At 35.7% G+C, this 14,313-nt stretch overlaps 1 protein-coding gene across 2 annotated transcripts in view; it reads left to right on the forward strand.

Moving 5' to 3' along the window:
• Positions 1-14,313, forward strand: part of Ptr (Patched-related) — a 37,103-nt gene that overhangs the window by 19,653 nt on the left and 3,137 nt on the right. The window contains exons 2-9 of one of the 2 annotated variants that reach the window (XM_021329398.3): positions 7,850-8,126; positions 8,393-8,610; positions 11,363-11,544; positions 12,239-12,582; positions 12,852-13,052; positions 13,200-13,337; positions 13,434-13,747; positions 14,044-14,256. In XM_021329398.3, the coding sequence (XP_021185073.3) occupies positions 7,850-8,126; positions 8,393-8,610; positions 11,363-11,544; positions 12,239-12,582; positions 12,852-13,052; positions 13,200-13,337; positions 13,434-13,747; positions 14,044-14,256 (1,887 nt within the window). The remainder of the gene's footprint in view (positions 1-7,849; positions 8,127-8,392; positions 8,611-11,362; positions 11,545-12,238; positions 12,583-12,851; positions 13,053-13,199; positions 13,338-13,433; positions 13,748-14,043; positions 14,257-14,313) is intronic. The other variant, XM_021329399.3, reaches the window with a different exon arrangement.

Raw genomic sequence — 14,313 nt, forward strand, 5'->3', positions numbered from 1 at the left:
ATTAAGTCTACCAGGTATTTGCTTGACTCCGTAACAATAATTTATGTAAAAGTCTACTATGTAATACTAGCTGTTTACCGCGGTTTCACCCACATCCTGGGCGAACTTCTTCCGTAACGGACAAAATATGGCATATATGGAAAGAATAGTATCGGAGACTTTAAGGGTGGTAACAAATAAATATTTCCTGTTTATTAAAAGTACGAGTATAGAGGTATATGTTATCCTGATGTTTATACCTCCATAAATGGGTTATGAAACATACTAAAAGTTAACATTGTACATATTTGTAGCTACTGGGTAGGTATGTGTAATGATGTGTCAATATGTTTATTTACTCACGCTAAGATTTGTTTAACCTCAATACTCGAATCAATACCGTTTAGTAATTAACAATAGCATTAAATTATGCACCTACTAAGTGTTAAGCTCTTAATTGTTTGTTTGAAAAATTAACAACACGTCGAAACATTTGTATTGGATTTTACGATAATGTACTAATATGTACTTGCAATTTTGTAATATATAGGTAGCTTTACACCTTCATAAGTAAGACTAATGGAATAAAAACTAAAAAATATTCTTGAAAACAGTAGACGTGCAGTGTAGTGTGCAGTGCAGTGTGAAAACTAAAATAATTTTAATTTAAAAAAGGACGTCCATTGTAACAAAAGTTAAAGAGGTAAATGCTTTCACTGTATTTTAAAGTTTAAAATAAAATCATATTTAAAATTTTATAAGTAATATAGGTTCATGATTCTTATTTTATCCTACAACTCGAATGAAACTAGTTTACGAATTGTAGGTATTCTATTATTCTATTATTAGCAATTCTAAAAAAAAATATAGCATCAATAAAAACCGAAATAGCAATTTACAGTTTATCCTTGATATATGCAAATCGTTATGTCTAGCACTAAATGCTTATACATCCTTTAATTAGGTCAATAACCTCGACAACTTCTACTTTTTATTTACAAGGCCGTTCTCATTTTACCTTAGTTTTTTGTTAGGTATAGGTAGAAGCTAGAGATAGATAAGATTATAGCACAAAGTTATTGGAGCTAATATTAATGATATCTGCCATAATCCATAATGCCTGTGTTGTAAAATTTATTTTTCTTTCGGCCAAACATTTCGCATGCCTATAAACATAGTTTAGGCTGTAACTTTACGAAGAAATCTGTTGTAAAGGAAAAACCCGAGAATTTGCAAACTGAGCAAATGAAAATCGTATAACAAAACAAACGTATGTAATCACACAGTATCGCAATAGAAAAACAAAAATAGCTGCATTTATGATTTTACAACTGTTTCGCAACTCCGTAAGAAATTCGTAATTGCGAAAGTGTCGCCACCAAGTTTTATAGTCTGCGATTATTTCAACCTGTGTCAAGGTTTAGTGATCTGACAATGACTTCTAACTCGTAATTAATCAAACTTTACGCTGAAAAAATGCTAAAATAATGCCTGAAATCATAAATCCATTTGGAGAGGGGTCAAGATTGCAGAAAATTGGAGACAATATTAAAAGGTCAAGAAGTCCTCACCGGCTATTAGGTTCAATGTCGAAAATGTAGGCAAAGGCAGGACTTTTTAATGATGTAAGCCTTATAATAATAAAATAATATATTCTACGTGATCTAATTTTTCCCTCTATACGTGAAGTAATTTGTAGAAAGTCCACAGACTTGAGCGTCACCATCAATCTCGTGTTTCAGAAAGGTATCGAGAGTTGCTTTACATTATTGTTAATTGATTTGAAATGATTATTTAGGGAAAGCAATTCATTTTTACCGTTTATTTTTCAGACTTACAACTTAATTTAAAAAACAGAGATTTGTAGGCGCCCATGTCAAATTAATGTTTCCTATTTTATGTTGCGTAGTTAATACCAAGTTCCAACCATAAAAATGGTGGAATAAGACTCATATCCAATTTGAGGAAAAAATAATTGAAATATTGTCAGTTATCTATCAGACAGTAGTGCGTTAAGAAATCAATTTCGACGGATTGAAAATCGTTTTGTAACAGCGCTAGCCGTCAAATTGGCGAATTGTGTAAGCGTATCTATGCAGTCTAGAATAATATAGCGTCAAGTGCATTGGGTAGATCAGCAGACCTTAAAAATAAATAATGCAAGAATATCTTTGACTTTTTACCCTTAAAATTCTGATGGTGATATTCTGTTACGTTAAATTTTCACTTTATAACCACGGAAAACATATCGCGCCGGCCCCAATAGGTACTTAGCTAGAGATATGTATAGTTAGGCTAAAAAGAAAAATAATCGAAACTAATTTAGAAGTAATAACAAATTAAAACACTAAATATGCATGAAAAAACATACTTACGTATTATTTTTCTAAGCTTAACAGATGTTTGGGAAATATTTAGCTGGCAAGCACGTTAGCCACATCCGAAGCGCAAATTGCAATGTATTGTACATTCTTTACGTATGTCTGCCAAAGTATTTCAATATTGCACTAAACAGCAATGTTTATTATACAAGGATAAACTAACAAACACAGGACAATCAGTGTGCTGCCAATCATTGGACACGTGACGTAAAATGCCGTTGACCGCACTTTCACAAACGACGGCAATCTACTTGTATTAGTGCTTGCAAATATGTTTTTACTTAATACTTAGTAATTATTAAGGAGGTGAAACGTTCTCCGTGATTGCATGTGAGATGTAAGTATTTTTAATATGAAAGAAACTGACAATCTGTAGCTTTGTCTGTACCAGTTAGAGTTTGTTGACATTTTAGCATATGAGTGGGTATAGATGACACGAAAAAGCGTGTCACAGACTTACAACAATAACAAGCATACAGAATTATTTCAGATTCAATAAAATCTAAATAATACACATTAAAAAAGAAGATGCACAGTTTTAGGTCATTCATCATCATCAGCCTATCGCAGTCCATTGCTGGACATAGGCCTCTCCAAGTGCACGCCATTGAGATTGATCTTCGGCTTCTCGCATCCAGCTCCTGCCAGCCGTCATTACCTTTTCCTCTATAAGTAAACTATCTTTAAAACGCCATTTCATCGCAGCTTGCACCCTTCCATAACACATCATTCATTTCTAATTACGGTGCAGCATTGCTATTATGCAAACTGTCTCCATGGTAGGTAGGTATAGGTACCTAAAATATGATAATTTCTATTTCTAATAACTCATTAAAGTGAAGTCATTAGTAAAGTATGCCGTGTTATACGTCAGTGAACCGAAGAAATGTTTTTACGAGATACTCGTGTTGCCGTAATATTATCAAAATATTTTCTCATATTGATTCAATATTTATACCTCATTTGGATAAAGTGTGAGAATATAAACTTGGAAGATTCTATTCACATGGTAATTACTGTAAACCGTTTAATTGATTCTAGTATTGTTTAGATACACTAGCTTCTGCCAGCGGTTTCACCCGCATCTCATGGGAGCGTCTGGTCTGCACGAACCCGGTTAAAAGTAACCTATGACCTTCCTAAATAAAAGAGCTATCTAACACTGAAATAACTTTTCAAATCGTAAAGTAGTTCCTGAGATTAGCGCGTTCAAATAAACAAGCTCGAAAGCTTTATATGTACCTAATATTTGTATAGCTAAAATACTGTTCGAATCCTGCTTTTGTTAAACGGGAATTGCCCCAGATTTGTAAGTGATAGCGGAAGGAAGGACTCAACCTTAAAAAGATCCTCAATAATTTCTAGGATAGGAATCTTGCAATATTTAATAGGCAGACAAGCAGACACAATCATTCCTAATGAAGACAGATCGACATACATTAAGCTTCATCTGTTCACTTTTTTATGTTACGACTATGTTATTGCCTGTCCGTTTTATTAAGTTTTACGCTATATAAATGAAGTATATAAGTGAAAGGTAGGTCCGTACGCTCGGTCAAGGAGGTCCACACGATGTTCTACATACATACTTATCAGATTTATGTTTTTTAATCAGATACAGCGTAATTATCGTTTGGATTCATGTTTGAGGAAAATATTGAAGGAAAATGTATGATTAATTGTAGGTTTTTGCTAATTAATTTATGAAGATTTTCTTGGATTATTTTGCGATTAACTGACATGATACATTCTTCTGTTGCTTCACATTGAAGAATTGCTATATTTTTATTAAATTGGTCTCAATCTTTTTAAGAACAGACGTTAGCTGAAAAACTAAATGGCACTTTATTGGTGGAATATGACAACTCTTATAGGTCAAGTTAGTAATAAATCGAGAAGAATCTATTTCTACTTAGTGTCTAGCTATTATAAAAATCTGAACTAAGGTAAGGTCGACGGGTAAGGCCGTATCTAATTGCCTAACTACCTCAGTTTATACGATCTAGATTGAAAAGAAGATAAATATTCCAAGATATGCAAATGGGTATTAAGAACATTTATTGATTGACATCTGAAGTAATATTATGAGAGCGAAAGTAATTTTATTTAACTTTGTAATTCAGTTACATGTTTTATGTTAAGTAATATTTTAACGAACAAAAGACATGGCTGCTTGAAATGTTGAACTTATGAGACTATGCTAGACAGAGAAGTATGGAAAAACATGATGTGCCGACATCAAAGAAAGATGCTAATTCGTGATCAAACTTCAACCAAGTTTGATCACGAATTAGTATTACATGATATATAGAGTATTGAATCCCTATTTTGTCAACAAAAACTTTTATTATTAACTTAAGATAACCAACTCTACCTATATCTACTATGTTCTATGACAACTGGCTATGAATGGCTGAAGAAAAACCGCAATCATCAGTACCGCTGACTGCAAAATCACTGACCATAAAAGATCATCATTATAAGATACTTCTGATGCAGGCTCTATCCGTAGCAAAAAACTTCTTGTACGAAGCTTTGTTAAAATACACAATTAAGAAATGTAACTCAATCTGCCTAAATTGAAATCTTAGGTAACTCAAACCCAGATTTTACTCAGGGTTTCTCATTGACCTATGGTAGATATACCATGTTAAATCATGTGTATTTGACATGGTATATCTACCATATGAGAAAGAATCTCTGTCAAACCATAGATGGGTCAATAATTTCATGCGTGACCTATCTAATAGTACTTGCACAGTTCGACTATAAATTCTTCGATCATGCATCCCTAATCATTATAAACCGTCAGACTGATCAAAGAAACGGCACAAAATCTGATGAGTGATATTCAAAAGTTAAATGATATTACAATTTAGCAACGATTACGTCTCAATGTCGCAACAATCCTGCTAAAGAAAGTCAGCGGCCGTGAGATGACCTCCGACAACGGATTAAACACGGTCTTTTGCTACGAACACCCATTTTTTTGTTTATTTTTTCCAATTAAGGTAACTGAAATAGAGGCAGAATTGGAACTGTTTGACTTTTATTTTGGTACGTAATTAGAAATACCTAATAATAACTGTTCGTTTTGGTTCCTCTGCCAATGCTCGTAAGCTAGCATAGCTATCAACTACATATTCTTAAAATTACTTATTGTACACGTGTATTGTCACCACACTTCTTATGGTGTAAGTATGGTGTGTCACTATACTTCGTATGACTACATAATTTATTTTCAAAAATTACAAGAACTGTTTTCCTTTATAACTTGATTTGTGAAGTAAGTAAGTATGTGGTCTCACATGCTAAAACCAATTTAGACCATGGAACTTAACGCCATTAGTTCAATGAGTCCGTAAATAAGTCTTACGGTATAAACGATCGGGTAACATAGCAAGTGCCTTTGTACCCGTTGTGTTGTAAACCACGGCGTAATGAACATCTGTGGTATGACCGCAAGTAATCACAGTTATTGCCGTCTTTAGGACTTGCCGTAAATCATTATACCTACTTACTCTTAAGAAGTACTGCTTAACACCGTTAAGCTACGGTTAAAGGTCGTCGCTCATAAATGGTATTGCAAAATTTTTTGAACAATCTCGTTGGTCAAGTTGTATTTATCGTAAGCCTTTTTAAGGTAAATATTTAAAAATAGTTGTCATACTTTCTTTACCAGGTCTTTTTAGATTTGGTGTTTTAAATCTTTTCATTGCTATGAAACTTTAACAAGGGTACTTATTGATCTCCTGACAGTTCGAAGTTGCTAATATAGTGGTCATGCTAACAATGTGCTTAATAAGTACTGTACTGAATGTACCTACTTCCTGAAGATAATTCCAAAGATACCTACGTATGTACATAAGTGCGTTACTTCTATAAGATAAATGCCAGATTACCGCGCAATATGAAACCGCGATGCGATGCGGTAACACAGACTATGTTTCGGTTTGAGAGGGATTACGCACTTCTCCGAGTTTCACACACTCCACAAGTAAATGGTGTAAATGCTCTTTCGTATTATGTCATAGAGCAATTTTTTGTTCCTAATTCAACCGTTACATATAAAATGTTTGTTCGGAGCAAAATTTTATATTTACTTTATTTAAATGATACAGTACACACTGTCTTCAAAGTCACTTAACTATCTCAAAGTTACTTTACGAACTAGCCTATGTGATTAAGCTCGTAACTTAAAAGTTAAATACAAAGTTTTCTGTGACAATAGCATCACCAAGTGAGTCATGTTATCATTAGTAAATGAATATTAACTTACAATAAGCCCTCAGTGCGTATATTTAAAATAAATTAGTCATTTATAACAATACTTAGTTACAAAATACGACTCACAATATTTAATTATTCATTAAACATTATTATAATAAAGTCTACATTAATTTGTATATTTTGACTCATCGTTATATCTAGGTAATAAATGCACATGTCATATCTACGCAATAGCTATACCAATTTCCATTTCATATGCCCAAAGGAAGAAAATAATGAATTTATAATAGTGGCCGTACGGTATCAATGTAGGGGCAATAATTCAGGGGCAGTCCTAGTACCTATGCGAGCAAGTTACATGTATTTATAATTAACTTAAACAGAAGTTTCTAGCCGATAAATGTTTTGTAGAACTCGACTAATCTATTACAAGTTTGTAACCAATACTTATAAGAATGCAAATATGCAACAATTTTAAAATGAGGACAGATTAACGACTAAGCACCCAACTAGTTACTTATATCGAGAAATATTAAAGAAACGAGTTGTAATTAGTGCAATTATTATGAATCGATTTAATATTTAAATATCGAGTAATTGGGTTTGAATATGTTAGTGCTCCACTTACTCAGTTTAAGTTCAAATGGTTTAGTATAAGTTTAGTAAGAACTGCGTTACTTTCAGAAGCGTATTTTCTATACTCAACGATTCTCCCATAAACACAGGTAACAGGTATTTGACACCTCTAACGAGGAATGTTGCACGAAGTATTTGCTCAAAAATATATATATATTTTGAAAAAGTGTTTATTTTTCTCAAACTCGTATAATATTTGCATATGGCCTAAAAACGCGTGCTTGGCCGGAAAACGAGCACTAAAGGTTTTATAGTCACGTGTTCCTCACTACGCCCATTCAAAGAAATACCTTCGAATTGTAAACAAAACCAGTATCGGTAAAACACTATTACTATACGATGAAAAACAATCCGATTTTCATTGTCTTGTCTACGCTAAAGTTAGTCTTAACACGGGAAAATTATTGGAAAAGACGGGTACACAGACACAGTTAATAAAACAAACCGGTACTTACCTCCTTAGAAATTAGCGAACTTCACACAATTACATCTGAATTCATTCTAGAAAAGGTTACGTTGATTTCTGACACATACGCGAATATTAGACATTTAAATAAAACTAGAATATATATGCTTTTGTTACCTATGCGTTATCTTACTTTATTCCTTTCTCCTTGTTGCAGATGGGTTGCAGGCTCACAATCGTGGACGATGTCCTCAACAAATCCTTCTACAAACTCGGTTTAGTCGTCGGCAGACAACCCGGGTACTTCATCATCATCCCCGTTCTCCTCTCACTGCTCATGATCACAGGATACCAAAGAATTCACTATGAAATGGACCCAGAGTACCTTTTCTCCCCCGTCAGTGGACAAGGCAAATACGAAAGGAGAATCGTCGAGGAAAATTTCAAAGTCAACTATTCACACAGGTTTAACGTTGGAAGGATTACACGGGCAGGTTGGTACAATCAAATACATATGTCTTAAGATTAACTCTTTGTTCCGTAAACAACAAAAACTTTACGCGAAACCGGTCACATTACTCATTTGAGTTGACACTCTTTATTGAGGCGTTTTGGCAATTATTTGGCGAAACGTTGAACTCTACAAAAAAACCTGGCATTGTATTCTTCGCACTCAAGGATCTACGCCTTGATTGAGATGGCCGTGTGACGAGAACTTCTAGAAAAGTACGCTTAGTATTGCTTAACGTCTTATTTCCAGGACGATTCGGCAGAGTAATAATCGTAGCGAAAGACAATAACACGAACATGCTGCGAACAGAAGTGTGGAAGGAACTGCGACAGCTGGATGAGCTGGTTCAGAACATGACGGTGACGCTACCGAGCGGAGAAACCTTCACTTATAAGGAAGAGTGCGCGCGCTGGGAAGGACAATGCTTCACCAACGACATTCTCAATTTGGACAAGATTATTGGCGAGGTAAGGACAAACTAATTTAAATGCACCATATCGAGTACCTACACTTATAATAGTTTGATGCTTAATTTGGTCGTTATTCACCAAACCAATAATCGATGTCAAAATCTAGTTCTTCATGTTATCAAGTGACAAGGCATTGCCGTGCCCGAGATCATGACAAAAAAAACATGTACATTATTGTTCATGATTGAAAAGCAAAATCTCAGTACACAACTACAAAAACAATTTACTAATAGCAGGTACATCTTTTTACTGATAGACGAGACGCCTTTGTGTAGGATAACGATACGAAGCGTCTGGTACACTGCGAGCCTAAATTTATAATACGAGCAACACCGGTCTCATCATAAACAATCTTCTGCGTCATTGGGACTATCAGTGGCGTCCCCCTAATGGAATTCTAGAAAATTCTAAAGGCCATTATTGTATTTAAACGGGACATTGATTTAGATTTGTTGCTCATTTGTCCTTGTGTCAACCTGTGAACATCCTTTGTGCCTCACCCAACTAAACAGATTTGATGATCATATTGATGTTTGCAATTGCCTTGCCTTGCGAAAGAAAGTATTTCCGTTTGCGGTGACCTAATTTTTAATTTCCACTAACTTAGTTATTACTAATTATCCCTCCAGAACCCTTTCTGCGAAACTTTACCTTTTGATCTTCTATACACCTTCCTATGTAGAATTTCAAATGCGTTCGTTGCCGCGGACAGCTACCTACCACAGTACCACACCAGTTAAACAAAACACGTGCAAATGTGTCAAGTAAAACTGAGACCGACAAGTGTCCTATTTACATACGAATATTAACAATATGCTTTCGATTTCTTTGGACTTTCTCTTCGAAAACAGGTGTGCATGCCTTTGCTACTCAGTACTCATTTTTCAATGTAAGGATCGTTTTATGGTTATCATTTATTATTACTGATATTCTCAATAAATATTTTTAATGTACAATACCTACCTACTTAATTGAAGCCAGTAAAAAAATGAAATACCTAAGATTATGGTCACTTTTAACTTTTCAGAAAACAAAAGCATATCAGTATGTGGATACACACGTTTTCTAATGCAATTTCAATTTACCTACCCATGTCTGCAGATGGCAAAACGTATCCACAACTTTATTACAAGCAATCCGGAGTCCTGATTGAACTCACGTGGCTTATCAACAAACTATTTTTCAAATGGGATTAGGACACATAGAAAACTGTCACGATTTAAATTGCTCACAAGATTGCAAATGGAAACTAAAATAGAATTACGCCAACCATGACGTTGAAATAAGAGTTCTCACGAAACGCGACAATTTTATTGAAATTCAAATCAACGGAATTGCTTTCGTGTTTCGAATAAGTAATATGGCATCTCGAAAATCTTTTTTGTTTAGAAACAGACATGGGAGTAGCAACAAATTCTTTCTATTTTAATCGCCGAACAATAGGACGTTATCAATGGCAAAGCATGATAATGACCTTGTCGCTATCAGGAAATTCGTGCCAATACCATGGGTTTTTGACACTTGATTTACATTCAATTCGTATAAATTCTCACACTGACTCAAGGCGGTCGCGGTAAGTCACAGAACGTTCCATGAATCACTACAATTAAACCTTAAACTTGGCGATACAATAGCCTGTTAAACTTTAACAGTCTTGATCACATGCATTATGTGATATAAACCACAGACCGCACGCTGAGCAGTAACTAATTCATTATTCAAAGGGAATCGATGTCATCTTGATAATGCGCACTCCTCCATAATGACTCCTCGAATTTCTTTAACCGCATGCCATTTCCATAATACTTCGGTGCAATCAAGGCACATTTTCGTTACTATACACCAACAAAAGTACTCTTCCAAAACGTTCACTGCCCTTGTCAGCTCTTTTATTGCAAAATCATGATTGTGGTAAGTAGGTAAGGTACCTCATAAATAAAATTATGGTCAAATTCACACGCGATTGCAAAATACTTTTGGGCAAATATTCCAATTCACGTTTGTTTTCGTCGTCTATGAAATTACAAGTTCATGTCATATATGAAGTACATAACTATGCACACAGTAATCCATTGGGTTTACATCATACCATCATGTCTTTCCTAAAACAGAACAATGACAAGTAGTACCATACGCAATGTTACGGTATAATTTTCAGTTACTGCAATATTAGGCAAATATAGCTACGCTCTACACACATACTTTTGTGGTAACCTTTCTATTGTTATTAAAATTACAATAAAAACAGCACAACATAAAGTACATACAATTAGTCTGTAACAAGGCACAACAATGTGTCAGCCGTCATTTATATTCTAAGCATCCTTCTCGAGAGATCTTGTACCCACAAGGATTCGTCATGTACCTTCCTCAGTAATGGAAATTCTTTGTATGTGTGATTACACTAATGTCACGCCTCCGCTAAACAAGCCTGCCCTTTGAGCCGCTTGAAGAACCTTTACCTTTGCATTGGGAAGTACTAAAGGCTTGGAGAGCCTCTCATGCCTTTGTAAACAATCATTCTACTTCCTAGCGCATTTCCGGCGTACTTCGAAGGTTAGCAAGGTATCGGTAGGAACTGCTTACCTGCTAGTTTACATTTAAGTACACTTTTCCAAATGTTATAATAACATGAGCTTTGTACACACAATTTTAATAATTCGAAATCGAAACGTTAGAACTTCTTTGTAGTTACAGTCCTTTGTAAACAATAAATTAAGGATCCTTATTTTATCCTCTGATCCGACAGGTGGAGCGAGGCGAACTAAACCTGACGTTCCCCATAATGTTCAACCCTGTGACATGGGAGGCCCACGCGTTCCCGGTGTTCTTCGGGGGCTCCAAGGTCGTGGACGATATCATAGTGTCTGTGCCTGCGGTTCAGCTCGTCTGGTTCGTGAGGACGGACACGAAAGCACAGCTAGACGGGAGGTAAGATATTTTTCCCCTCAATTTGTATAATTGTATCCAGATATTTACCCATTCCATGAGCAGATATAATTTTGATCGTATCTAGTAAAGTCTAGAACGACGGACCGATAAAAAATAATCGTCGATTTAATAAATCATTGAATCGTTTATCAGCATAGTAAACATAGTTTACAGTCAAGCAGATCGTGCGTAGATCAATATTATCTTACACGTAATGGAGGATATCCTTTAAAATAACTGTGCGTATGTACTCAAAATAGGCAAGCATGCAATACAAGGAAGAGATGATTGTAGCGGTCATTATGTTTTGAAGGAAACAATGAGCGTTTCTATAGTTTCTGATCAGTACTTATTACGTTTACTCTGCTTCATTTAGCTTTTAATGACTTGTTTTGAATTTCAATAGCATTGCACTTTGTGTAAATACACAACGCTGTAACTTAGATAATAGGACTTCGATCTTGACACGGTTTAAGAAATCGTTTCGAATACTAAACACTGCGTAATATTCGACAAGAATACGAATGGAAAGGCGAGTGGAGAGTTTTAGATTGTCGGTAAATATTTCGAAAGGTATTAATTTCCTGCTCAGTGTATTATGAAGAAATATGTTTATCGCACTATCCGGATAATATAATATGTTACTTGACGCCGTTGGTTAATTACTATAACAAATCTTCTCAATAAATTTCAGAGGTGCGGCATGGGAAGACGCATTTTTGGACACAGTAGGAATAGCAGAAGACACAGGCCGATTCAAGCACATTTCCGTCGCACGATTTGCCTCCCGAACCCTCGACCACGAACTTGAGAAGAACACGAGAACAGTCATACCATTCTTCAGTTCCACTTTTATTCTCATGGGGATATTCTCCATCGTGACTTGTATGATGGGCGACTGGGTTCGTTCCAAACCATGGCTGGGTTTGCTGGGCAACATATCGGCTGTGATGGCCACGGCAGCAGCGTTCGGATGCGCTATATATTTAGGCATTTCCTTCATTGGAATCAATTTAGCTGCACCCTTCTTAATGATTGGTAAGTTTTGCATTTGATTACTAAACCATTATTTTTGCTTGACTCTGACAATCTCTCACAGCACACATTTCCAGTTCACCTAAATCAAATTCTTACAGAATGACCATCTACAAAATTACTCAGAAAGTTAACCCATTCGTTTTATTACAAACGTGCAATTTGTTGCTGTCACGTTTTTCCATTATGAATACACCTAGTCACCTACATTGTGTCACACATTGAAAGACCACGTGTTTAGAAATGTTTGTAAGTTTTTATTCCTGTTTCAGGTATTGGTATTGACGATACGTTCGTGATGTTGGCGGCGTGGAGGCGAGCATCTCCCAAGCTCCCTGTGCCGGAGCGAATGGCCATCATGTTGTCTGAAGCAGCGGTGTCTATCACAATTACCTCGGTCACAGACATGCTCTCATTCTTCATCGGTATTTTCTCTCCATTCCCGTCGGTACAAATATTCTGCATGTACTCGGGTAAGTTCAAATCAATTTTAATTTTTATCCACTCCCTAAGAAAAAAGTGCTACCCCCTCACTCTTCATTCACTTCTATTCAAGCAGACTTCTAATTATTTCTTCTTGCTTTTATGTTAAAAAAAAATATCTCCATCGTATATTCCAGGACTCGCCGTTTGCTTCACATTTGTATGGCATCTGACATTCTTCGCTGGATGTGTCGCCATATCAGGTTACCGTGAAAAACAAAATAGACATACGATAACATGGATGAAGGTTTTGCCAGAATCCAGGGCCAGGAAAGGTGAGCCTTACATACACAAATTTTCCAATGATTTGTTTGTGGAATAATTTTCCTTTTACCATGACGGCTCAATTGACAAATCTTTTTTTGTTTCAGAAGAAAAATCATGGATGTACAGAATATTCTGCAGTGGAGGCATAGACGCAGCCGATCCTGATAACCCGATCGACAACAAGGAGCATTGCATCATGGCTTTCTTCAGAACCACCATGGCAGATTTGCTGAACAACGGCTACGTGAAAGCCCTAGTTATCGTGGTGTTTATAGCGTACCTGGCGGGAGCAGGGTACGGTGTGACCAATCTCAAGGAAGGGTTAGAAAGAAGGAAGTTATCCAAAGTGGATTCATACTCTGTTGAGTTCTTTGACCGTGAAGATCTGTATTACAGAGAATTCCCATATAGAATTCAGGTAATTGATTTTGAGTACTTGCACGATATTTTAGTAGGTTTAGCTTTTATGAATACCAAACACTTCGAGATACTGAAGTTAACCCATGATCCTTAGAATGCATTGCTTAGAATAGATGCAAATTGTTTATGTACCTACGGACAGAATTAAAAAACATAGGTAATTCATTGAATGTTACGACTTATTTAAATGTTCTATTGAGTAATAAAGGAGCATACGCTCATAAAACGTGTCGACCAATAAATAATGTAGGTACGTCTATTCAAATAATAACTAAATAGCTACATTCTTTCTAGGTGGTTATAAGTGGAGAATACAATTATTCTGATCCAAAAGTGCAAGATGAGGTAGAAGCTTTGACCAAGAGCTTGGAGAACACTTCGTACATATCAAACTCGCTCTACACAGAGTCTTGGCTTCGAACCTTCGTCGACTACGTATCGAGAAACAACGACTACTTGAACGTGACTATCGATAATGAGGATGACTTCATTCAGAATCTTAAAGAAGTGAGTAGAAAACGAATAAATTCATTTGTAAAAGCCGTAAGTAACCGATATCTCAGA

Source organism: Helicoverpa armigera, chromosome 9 (genome assembly GCF_030705265.1).
Source record: "Helicoverpa armigera isolate CAAS_96S chromosome 9, ASM3070526v1, whole genome shotgun sequence".
NCBI classification, from domain to species: Eukaryota; Metazoa; Arthropoda; class Insecta; order Lepidoptera; family Noctuidae; genus Helicoverpa; species Helicoverpa armigera.